At 34.0% G+C, this 11,693-nt stretch overlaps 1 protein-coding gene across 2 annotated transcripts in view; it reads right to left on the bottom strand.

Annotated features, from left to right (window-relative positions):
* Window positions 1–742: 742 nt before the first annotated feature.
* LOC128986337 (alpha-mannosidase 2) overlaps window positions 743–11,693 on the bottom strand; it is a 49,397-nt gene continuing 38,446 nt past the window's right edge. For both annotated transcript variants that reach the window (XM_054406661.1, XM_054406663.1), the window contains 6 exons: window positions 8,564–8,742; window positions 7,564–7,700; window positions 6,615–6,767; window positions 2,860–2,973; window positions 2,004–2,297; window positions 743–1,194 (listed from right to left, as the gene is read on the bottom strand). In XM_054406661.1, coding sequence (XP_054262636.1) covers window positions 1,042–1,194; window positions 2,004–2,297; window positions 2,860–2,973; window positions 6,615–6,767; window positions 7,564–7,700; window positions 8,564–8,742 — 1,030 coding nt within the window. In that variant the 3' untranslated portion in view covers window positions 743–1,041. The remainder of the gene's footprint in view (window positions 1,195–2,003; window positions 2,298–2,859; window positions 2,974–6,614; window positions 6,768–7,563; window positions 7,701–8,563; window positions 8,743–11,693) is intronic.

Here is an 11,693-nt window from a genome sequence, read left to right as displayed (position 1 = left end):
TGGTTTATTACAATGCAACACATCAAAACATTAAAATAGGGGTGTTGGCGTTCAACATTTTTATTGAAATAAAACTATTCCTCCTAAAATAAATATTTGAATAAATATAAAATGTGTAGTTTTCTGATTGTTGGGATGTTTTATTGACTGTAAAATATTAATCTTTGTAGGCCTACATTATATTTTATAAAATAAAACTTTTGTTCTAATGGCTTAGATAGCTCAATTCAAATAACAAAGAAATAAATAAAATTATAATACAAAATTAACACAACAAACTAACAACAAACAACATTAACAAAATTAAGGTATTTATTATTATTTGAATATTTATTTATGATTTGGTTGGTTATTTATATTTTTAGTCTATAACCACACTAATTTTCAGAAAACATTACCTTTTGAAGAAAATTAAAAAAGTTTATAAATGTAGTTGCTTGTTTTCGTTTTGTAATCCTTTTATGTACTTGACTTAAATAATTAACGTTACACGACAACATTAATTGCATTTGAAAAGAAGGTTTGTGGAAAATTATTTGATTATATGCACAGAAAACATACTACTATAACCCAGAATGCCAACCACATGGTAAAAAGCGTTAAGTACTTTGAGAGAGCTTTGCCTGTCAATAAGTAGGCAGCGCCACCAACGTTGCTATCCTGAGTGCATAGCAACGCCTGTGGCGCTGCCTACGAATTGACAGGCAAAGCTCTCTCAAAGTACTTAACGCTTTTTACCATGTGGTTGGCATTCTGGGTTATAGTAGTATGTTTTCTGTGCTATATGGCATTATGTAGTAAAATTCATTATACGTAAAAGCTAGGCTCGAGGCTCGCCCACCTCTAATCATTATCTTATATTTTTAATTCAAGACAAACCATTCCATCCTGATCCAACCAATAAATACACACAGACAAACATTCAACCAAACAGCATATTACACTTAAACAGACAAAATCTGTACAACAAACTAGTTCTATACAGTCAATCACATTTTCTTACCTAGTAAAATATTTACAGTCTTTATGTACTTGTAAAATCTATACAGTTTGATTTGGAATTAAAAAGGCTAACATAGAGTAGGGACACATGTCTTGACTGTTTAAACTGCTCACAGGTTTTCCTCTGTATACAAATGAGAGTGAAGCTGGGATGATATCTCCGGAGATAGACAGTACTGAACTGATATTTACCTGGAAAAAAGCGTCTAAAATTACAAAATGTTTAACACTGTTTTTTTTTCAGTAAGTGGCTACTAAATAACACATGCAAAATAATTTAATTTTAAAAAAATACAGTTAAATGGTGAAATCAAGTACAACAATCAAATTTACTGATAATCTTCCAGCAATGAGAAAACACATGTTTTGCATTGTTCATAGATGTTATTCATGAACCTCCAGATTTTTATGTAGTGCCTATTTCGGATTTTGGTTAGGGTTTATTGCAGTGACAGACATCAGCTACCATCATAGGATAAAGGAATTAAATCTCAAATCCAGATCATCTCGAGTCTCAGATCTCAAATTGAAGTTCATATTTTAAAACATCTATCTATCTATCTATATATATAATACGTGAAGCCGTATTTTGTTAACGCAACTCCTCCCTTATTTGTGGACCATTTTCAACGTTTAAGGTGTCAAAAGATTTGTCTCAATATGTAGTTTTGCAATAAGGTCTTAGAACTTTAAAATTTCTACTCTTAAGGGCGTGAGACCCTCTCAAAGGTCGGGTTTTCCCCATAAGAAATACATTGAACAAATTTAAAAACAAAAAACAGCTGTTTATAAAAAGAAACGCATTCGCTCTTTGGGAGTAAAAATTTTAAAACATTATTTAGTAATATGTAACGTGCTGTAAAATTTGATTCTTCTCTTTATCATCTTTTTCTTGAAACAGTTCTAAACTTACAATTTACTTACAAAACTGTTAACTCAGCAACTGTTACAGCAGAAACGTTGTTTGATACATGACTAGTGTAGTGTAGTAGTGTAGTTACCTTCCCCTGGTCAGCAGCAGTCACGGTGTGTGAGAGGTGGGGCTGAGCGAAGCAGTTGTTGGTCTGTGTCCGATGCACTACTAGTCCCGCAGCCTCACTGTGTGGCAGACTGACCACTGACAGAGACACCACCCGTATGTCCGGGTGTAGAGGTGTCCCGGCCCGCCACGACATACCCAGCCCCTGTACCTTGTCTGGGTCTAAGACTATCAGGCGGTGGAGAGGGTGATTGAGTGACTCTACTGCCATCCAGCTAGCCTCCGTATGACTGGGCTCGGAGAAACTGCAGTCCTCCTGCACAATACGTTACAGTCAAATATTGTAACATTTCTAAGGCATTCTCTATCTCACAAATGCAGTTTGTTAAACATTTAGACCTACCTACCTATTAAAAAAAATATATATATACTCACTTAAATAATAAAAATGTGCACACTCTAACTAAAAAGTTATATGCATTTCACTGTAAAATAAAGATACAATCTTTGCTTCTAAGCCCTATGCCAATAAGTCCAATAAATAAGTAGCCTACTAATTATCATTGCTTCATTTCTAGAATCCAAGATACCTACATTTTGTATTCTTCTTCTTTCTCAGAGTGACAATGAGTGATTATGAGTGCAAAAAATCATCTATTGTAGAAAGTATAGTTTTGTAGAGGAAGAAGGGAAGAAAAGTATCCTAGTCCTTAACTCAGTAAAACACATTTTCTTTCAAATTTCCTCTACATTGAAATTTATTCGAAAGAATGATTTGTACAGCTTATTAAACTATGCCTAAGTCACAGAACAAAAACAAAAGCCATTATCTTGAATTTCGAGTAAGCAAGAGTAGATTGTAGATAGCAACAACTCACATTAGATGGTTCCTCTATGATGAGTCGGAACAGAGACAGTGTTGGTCTATTGTCCAAAACTCCCTGATCTAACCCACGGTTGTCATCCTGCAGTAGTCTACGGTCCTGCATCACCTGCAGACATGCAGCACAAACATCGTCAACCCTAACACAACATAGTCTCCCCCTCCATCCACTATATAACAGGCCCATCCCTAACTGGTTCTCCAACCAGCTAGATCAAATCTTCCCCCGTGTGTCATGTTCCATACTTGATCCACTACTATTTCAGCCGGTTCACACCCATATGCACCGATTAGTCTCTTTATAGTAGCAAAAAACTATGCAAAGGAAATTGACGCTACCGCCAAGAATTCCGGTAGTTTTCTCAGTAGGGGTGTGCAAAGCAACAAACAATTTTAGACTCCAAACAATGCAGAATTTTTCCTTTCATACTTGGCAATTGAGTGAAGTAACAATCATTAAAATTTACCAGATTATTTGTGCAATGCATTTTTTTAAGTGGTTTTAGGCCTATTCATACATATGACATACATGACTTGAAAAAATATTTATATTCAATCATATATATACTAGAAGAACCTATGACACCATCCAGTTCTTTGCTGGAAATCTCAGTGAGCTGCTTGCTTATTTCATAACTTTGAGCTGCAGCATCATAATATTACCTATTTTATTTAATTGATTTTACAATTAATTAACGATATGTTTTGGTACAAACAAATAAAAACCTTTGTAAGATTTATACTGTAACTTTCAATTGGTTTACATTTACATTGATGAAATAAGAGTATAGAATCATGACTACAAACTACAAGGTACATAACTTGTATGGCTTAGCAATGTCTCAGTGATTTTCATGTACTTGGATGGTAATCACCTCTAAGGCTAAGCAATGTCTCAGTGAATACTGTGTACTTGGATGGTAATAACCTCTATAGCATTGGCGAAGCAATGTCTTAGTGAATGCCATGTACTTGGATGGTAATAACCGGTATGGCGGAATAATGTTTCAGTGAATACTGTACCATGTATTTGGATGTAGTGATGGTCAAATCCAGGAATTTTGAGTCCCAAATCCAAATTTAAAAAAATCAAATCTCAAATCCTCAAATCTCGAGTTCCAAAAATAATTACAAATGGCCTTTTACTTTCTCCCCCTATTAGTTATATGGAGAAAGTATTGTTTTCGTCAAAATTGATGAGTTTTGAGTGGATAGGTATATCTGTTTTGGGCTCCCTTGACCCAAAAAAGTGGTTTTGGAAGTAATGTCTGTGTGTGTGTGTGTGTGTGTGTGTGTGTGTGTCTGTATGTGTGGATGTGTACAGAGCTACAGACTACACCTGTGGTCCGATTTTGATGAAATTTGGTATGTAGGTACTAATTCATGGTATCTCCAGGAGTTTTTTTCATTTATTTGAAATTTTGATTTTTTTTATATTGATTTTCCCATAAAAATCCATAAAATAAGGGAAAAATCTGATTTTATTGGAAATGGCCCTAACAATTTTGATAAAATTTAGTATGTTATAGCCCTATAAATTCAAACAAAATTGTATAGCTTCCATTTCTGTAAAAACTAATTATCACGATTCAAAAGTTATTGTATATTATTTTATTTTCCCATTAAAAAACCCCATATAATAAGAGAAAATCATATTTTCTAAAAACAATCCGGTTTTGATTGAAATTAGTATGTGATAATCCTTATAATTCTTAACAACAGTGCAACCCCCCACTCCTGTAAAAATTATGGTTCAAGTCAAAAGTTATTGTAACTTATGTTATTTTCCCATAAAAACCCATGAAAAAACGGAAAAGTTTATTTAAAAAAAACCAATTCTGATTGAAATTTGGGTCTGACTTAGGGGAGGTACGATTGAGGCATTAGTTAAAAATTCCTCCGTGAACAGCGCTGTAGTAGAGAGCATTTTGGCAATGAAGGTTTACTAATCGTAAAAATAGTTCTGTTCATAAAATAAAATTATAAATGCCTCAAATTCAATTTTATAATTGTTTTATTATAAAATTACTATTAAATTAAATGACATAAATTATTAAATATTATAATTATTAATTAATTAATAATTATTAAATTATTATTAAATAACCTAACCGAACTAACCAAACTTGCTGATAATGAAATAATATAAAAAGTTTATTAATAGAAAAATAATTCTGTTTATTAAATAAAACTAGAAATTGCTCAATTAAAATTTTATAATGACTTAATTATAAAATTAAACCGTCATAACCGAACCAAACCAACCAAACTTGCTGATAATGGAAAGTTATCAAAAAGTTAGTGCTAGCAGTCGGATTCGAACCCAGGACTCTCAGCATATCAGCCCGGCACGCTAACCACTAGACCACCGAGGCCGATGGCTGCAAACCGTATTGTTACGGTAATGGTGTTCCCTCAGCTAATGAGAAGCCCACAGCTGTCATCGTAAGCTCATCTATACCTCCCCTGAGTAAATACCTCGAAATTTGTCTGTAATAGTCCTTATAATTCTAAACGAAATAGTACAACCCCCATTCTTTTAAAAATTACGGTTCAAAAGTTAATGCAACTTTTGTGATTTTACCTATTAAATATTGTAGTTACTATCATCGCGTACCCATGATAATGGTTGTTGACAAGATAATGGGAGAAAGTATGTGTCAGATTGTTGATACCGTTTATTTTTATGGCGATTAAAAAAAGCAAAAATGGAATAGGAGGTTTTTAAGAAATAAAGTAAAATATCAGTGACATTATGATTTAGGTTTGTTCGTTATTACATTTATACACCCAACCCATAAATGATATAACTTAGTCTGCATTAAAACATATGATGGTTTATTAATCGATGCAGTTGTTTACAAATATATGTCGATATCAATAACTTATATGGATACTGACAGTCAATGTCACAATACATGTCAATTTGATATCAATAACCGGGTCCCAAAATTTTGGGAAATTTTCGGGAAAAAAATATTCCCAATTTTCGATCGTGTTGTGATCGCGGAGTTACGGACGATCCCACCAAGACTGCGAGTCATACCGATGATCACGCCGTGACTGCGGAGTCATACCAACAATCCTGCCGTCACCGCGAGTCATTTTGACGATCGCACCGTGACTGCGAGTCATTTCGACCGCGAGTCACAATTTTCTATACCTGTAAATTTGTACCCATTTTTTGTAGCCTATTTATAGATCAGAGCAACAAATGGTAAAAATTGATTGTGTTTGTCTTCTTTGGTAACTGCAATACTCAATACTTTCTTTTTATGCACAGGAAATTGGGAAGGAAATAAAAATCCCGCCCCGTCCCGTCCTGAACTAAAAATTCAATCCCGTCCATCCCTACAATATATGTCAATGTTAATAACTTGTATGGATACTGGTAGTCAATGTCAAAATATATGTTGATGTCAATAACTTATATGGATACTGGTAGTCAATATCACCTATCTATCACCTGTATATGTCGACATCAACAACGTATGGATACGGATTCAATAACGTATATGGATACTGATTCAATAATGTATATGGATCGGATAGTCAATGTCACAGTATGTTTTAATATGAATATATGAATCAAAGTGTCATTTTGATCACCACTGAATGGAATCAAAATTTGATGCATCAAATCGAATAGAATCGGAATTTTGATGCATTGCACAATGCACACCCCTATTTCTCACTGTTATTAATAACATCTAGTTTGTATGAATAAAGCTTTGTTTGGCAGTTATTTACCTCTATCTGACCCTCTCGTAAGGAAGCCACTCCTAGAGGTTGAGCAGACAACAGTGTGAGCCGAGTGTCGTCATCTTCTATATACATTGCAGTCGGCATTGGATAGTAGTTAGCCTGTAGAGGGAGTTTGCTAAACCTCTTTCGTTTTATCATCTAAAAAAAAAAACAATTATATTAAACATGCCCAGCCAACACTTTTTTGGAAATAGCTTTTAATACTGTTTGTTTACGCTATGAGTCCTAGATTAAGGATATTGTTGAGTATAACATAGTTCTTCTCCAATCGTGCTGTGGCAATCTTTTACTTCTTGATTGTCTTTTCATTTAATTTAACTACACTTTAGAAGCACTTATACAATTATTATAAATGTATTATATTACTTATATCTTTAATTAAAAATGCCTATTAGTGTTCAGCAATGTTTTGTTTATTTCATTTCTTTTTTGAGTCTATAACACTTTAAAAATGAACTATCTACTCTAAAATTGTATAAATAAATTGTATCAAACAAGACTCAAATGTTGATAATGTGTATTGACCTTTCTAAATAAGATTTCAACTAGTGATGTATAGATACCAAAATTAATCGATTCTTGACACTGATACCGATTATCGATACCTGAAAAATCTATTCAATTTTTTTAGTTTTTATTTTTTATAATATTTTTAAGTTTAACTAAGTTTCTTGAATGGATTGGATATACTACACCAACCCCTGTCTTTATGTTCATAAAGTATTTTTGAGGTGTTTTTTCAAGTAAGTAAAAAATTAATGCAGCAATGAAAATTTATAACTAGCACATTCAAGTTGTTAAACTCCTTCTTAACACTTTAAATAAATATACATGTAAATTAAGATCCAACGACACTAAAATAAAAAAGAAAGTATATATATATATATAGAGAGAGAGAGAGAGAGAAGAGGGATAGATTAAAAACTGAAAATACCTGTAAACCATTAAGATCAGTGTGGAACACATTTTTGTTGTTAATATTACTTGATATTCTCATTACAAGCTCATAGTTGGTGTTCAATGAGCTAATATCCACTAGATTGTGAACCTCCAAACCAAGACCATCAGCACCTGCAGAAAAAGTAATCCATCAATAAAAGCTAAGGGAACAGGTAAGTTAACTGATAAGACAGCTGTGGTTTTACTTTGTTTCAAATAAATTAATTGTTCAGATCAAAATATGAAATATATATTTTGTAAAGTACATAGATTCAGCACTTAACTCCCGCCTGTTGGGTCGTTAAGCTAGGCCTAGTCATATGTGTTTTAAATGTTTTCTATGTTGTGTAAATATTTATGAACTTTGACGACCTTCAGAAGAAGCGACAAAGTCCTTGGGAAAACCTGAAGAAGGCTGATTGTGAGCCAAAACTAGTTGTTACACAACCACTTGGATTATCAACATTACAGGTATTTAAACCAATTTAATTTGTAAAGTAAAAACAATATGTTATGTTGTGTGAACTACTAAGTATAATAGCATGATTGTGTGTAAATGTTCCATGATCAGCTAGGCACCCAATCTGTCTCCCCCTAAATAGTATTTATATTTGTAAAAATAAATTGAAATTTTTCATCCATTTCATTACATTGCAATATTTCAAGGATTATTTTGTTGGGTGGATAATTAATGCAAATCATTACTGTTGTTTGTGTTATCTAGGGTGCAGCAAAATAAATTCAGACAACAGATCAGATTATGTACAGTATTATTCTACTGATTGTTCTTCCTATAACATGACGATAATACTGTAACTCCTACTACATCTTTTTTCACCTGCTCATTTTAGAAAAAAAAAAAACATGACTACAAATAGGGTTTACATCTGACCTTTTTACCTAAACAAACTAAAGATTTGATAGGGTTAATGTAAAGAATAAGCAAGATAGTAAACCAAATATGAAATTAAACACCACAGTTTGGCCAGACTAACCTGGAGAGTTATAAAGAATCACAGTGTGCTTCACATTAGGCAATTGTACGAACACTTTCGACATGATCTGACCATAGAACACCAAGGTGAGGGGAGACTGGAAGCGTAGGTTTTCTCCTTCTCCATCAGGTAGGAAGAGATAAGCTCCACTTCGCTCTCTCCCAGGTCTGGACGAGTATCTGTTGTCAAACAAATACATCACACATTAAAATACACACCTAGGTGGAGGATCTTAAATGGCATAATACAGATCCCAACTTTAAAACATGTATGAGAACACAGTGTTGATAATGAAAGGCTCAAGGAATGATCGATGTTTAATCTGATTTCGCCAAAATTATAACATTCTCTAGATAGCATGTTTTATTAATGAGAAATTAAAAGTTACATAACTATTTCATACCACTCCTTTGGGAAGATGGCCGTAGCATATAATCTATTCTCTAGACATGAATATTGGATTGTTATGGAGGTAATAAAAGCAGCTGGCATATGAATTATTAAGTAATTGTGGAAAATAATATTTTTAATTTAAAATAAGACTAGCTGACCCGTGCAAAGCATTCACACTGAATCCTTCTCAAATACCCCTTACAGCAGACTCCCTCTTATCCGGACACCTTTTAACCGGACATCGGTTTAACCAGACTACACTCAGCGGAAATTACATATCTTTAACCGGACAATTTTTATCAGCACATCGGTTTAACCGGACTAGATCGGCAGGAAGTGGGAGGTACGGAAACGACTGTTCTTGTGGGAATGGTTTGAGACTAGTGATCACGTGTGTAAATACAATGCTCTCCTGAATTTAAGTCAAATATTTGGGTTACATAACAAGTTTTTCGGGACGAAGGTTTAACCAGAAAACCCATTATCAAGACTGGCCTCGGTCCCGAGGAGTCCGGATAAGTGGGAGTGTACAGTATTGAAGATTGCGTAGTAAGCGCATCATTGATTTAAGAAGGTGTGCTATGAACGGTAAATTTGGCACGCTTCTTGAAACTCACCCCAATCTTAACATTCTAACTACCCCCCCCCCCCCCATGTTGTTCTTATAGGGAATAAGGTCAAAAGAGGCTTACTGTACTTTGGTATGCTAATCTTAACTGTTTAGAAACATGCTATAAACTTGAAATTTTCCAAGGACGTAGTAAGTAATTTAATAAGGCGCTATCACCGAAGGCAAGTAATAATACCTATGGCCATTTAGGATTTTTGTGTTGATGGCTTTATTTTTACACCCAGACATAGTTTTCAGTCGCACCTTTGACAAAGCCATAAAAAACTGAATGTGTAAACAAAAACGGGTTCTGGTACATATAATCCTTCCTTAGATAGCGTCTGTCTATGTGCCTTATTTAAAGGTAACTTTTACAGGAAATTCCTTCTTGATCAGTTTGAAAGGATTAAGGACTATTACGTAGTATGACAGTTTGACCGGAGTCAGCCAACTTTGCTTTGATAGTGTAGGTGCCCAAGTAAGCTAAAACCAATCTTGGACCTTGCTTAGGTTTCTCATCAACATGATAATTCAGTTCTTTTAAGCATGGGTTTATGAGGTGACGAACCTAAAGGGCTTAATGAGTTCAAAAACTCCAATGGATACAACAGAGCGTTCTACGTCCCTTGGTAAAGAACCAAATCAAAACTCATATAAACCATTTCCGGTCGGTAACAAACTCGACACAACCATTCATTGAAACCTGTAATAAAGAAAAGATAAGAGGTGGTGTTTGAAGATGGAATTCTTTGTCATAAATAAAGAAATATAAAAGCTAAAGAATCCATGCGGTACTTACTTTTGAGTTGTTCTTTAGACTTCTTTAATGTCAATAATCTGATTTAATGTCCGGGGTTATTTATCGTAGAAAGCACAGACTAAGTATGTTGGTCATCATGGATGAAGATACAATCACAAATCAACAAATCACTAGGATTTGGGAAGTAAATATTCTTTTGTTTTGATACAGTAGAACCTCTTTAATCCAAACTAATTGGGACCAGGGGTAGTTCGGACTGTTGAATAGTTTGGATTACAGAACATATTGTTGTTTTTACATGACAATAGCTAAAACGTGGCTAAAATGGATCGTAATTGTTGGAAAAGTAAAAAAATTATTTATAAAGTTAAATACGGTACAGACTTTATTTAGTACAGTAGTAAACATAGTGAATAAACAGTACTGTACATTACAATAGAAATAATTATGGTGTATATAACAATAAACTTGCCTTTGGCTCGATTGGGGTTCGTTTTCAGATGTCTGCCATTTTGGTTTTTTTGGTGGGGTGGGGTTAATAATAAAGAATGGGACTTTTAGAAATTTTCTTGATAATTGAAGGTATTGTTGTACTTTATTGTAAAGTTTAATGTCTCTAGCACGTTTCTGAATAATTTAGATCGGCATACCAAAGGTGACCACAAGAATAACCTTTGGGGGGGATTTGACAATTCGAACGGGGGGGGGGGGGGGGGGTTACCATTGTAAAATGTGACTTTTGAAAAGGGCACAACAAAGGGCATTCATACCGATGCATCTGTAGTGGCTATATGGGATAGATATAAGGGGGGAATCGATTTTGAAGGGGAGGAATTTTTAAATGGTCCTTCATACAGTGTGTAAATTAAGTCTGGCACACATTTTTTATCTTTTTTTCTATAGTAGATAGAAGAAATCAATTTGCGGGACTGATTAATAACAAATGTTCGGCACTTTTTACAAATTTTGAAAATCAAAATTCCCTTAAGTGCAAGGGGGGGTAGGGGGTAACTAAAAATTTTCAAATGACAACCCCCATCTTGTGACCCCTCATTTTAAAGGTCATTGGAAGACAAATCCAAAGATGTGTCTAAAAATTTTTTTTGCACCCTATCCAAGATGGCGGTTTAAAATTTACTTAGGGTTGAGCGGGTAAATTAGGTATGGCACACATTTCTTATCTTTTTTATTCTTTGTAGATAGAAGGAATTAATTTGCGGGACTGAGTAAGAACAAATGTTTGGCACTTTTTCATCATTTTGAAAAAGATTCCCCTTATGGTTAAGGTGGGGGTGTGGGGTAACTAAAAATTTTCAAATGACAACCCCCAGGATGCAAAAAAAATTTTCAGACACATCGTTAAATTT

The sequence above is a fragment of the Macrosteles quadrilineatus genome, unplaced genomic scaffold (genome assembly GCF_028750875.1).
Source record: "Macrosteles quadrilineatus isolate MER2022 unplaced genomic scaffold, UCM_ALF_1.0 Scaffold_2__2_contigs__length_208266976, whole genome shotgun sequence".
NCBI lineage: Eukaryota > Metazoa > Arthropoda > Insecta > Hemiptera > Cicadellidae > Macrosteles > Macrosteles quadrilineatus.
The sequence above is the reverse complement of the archived record's forward strand: the minus strand, read 5'-3'. Positions and strand labels throughout refer to the sequence as shown.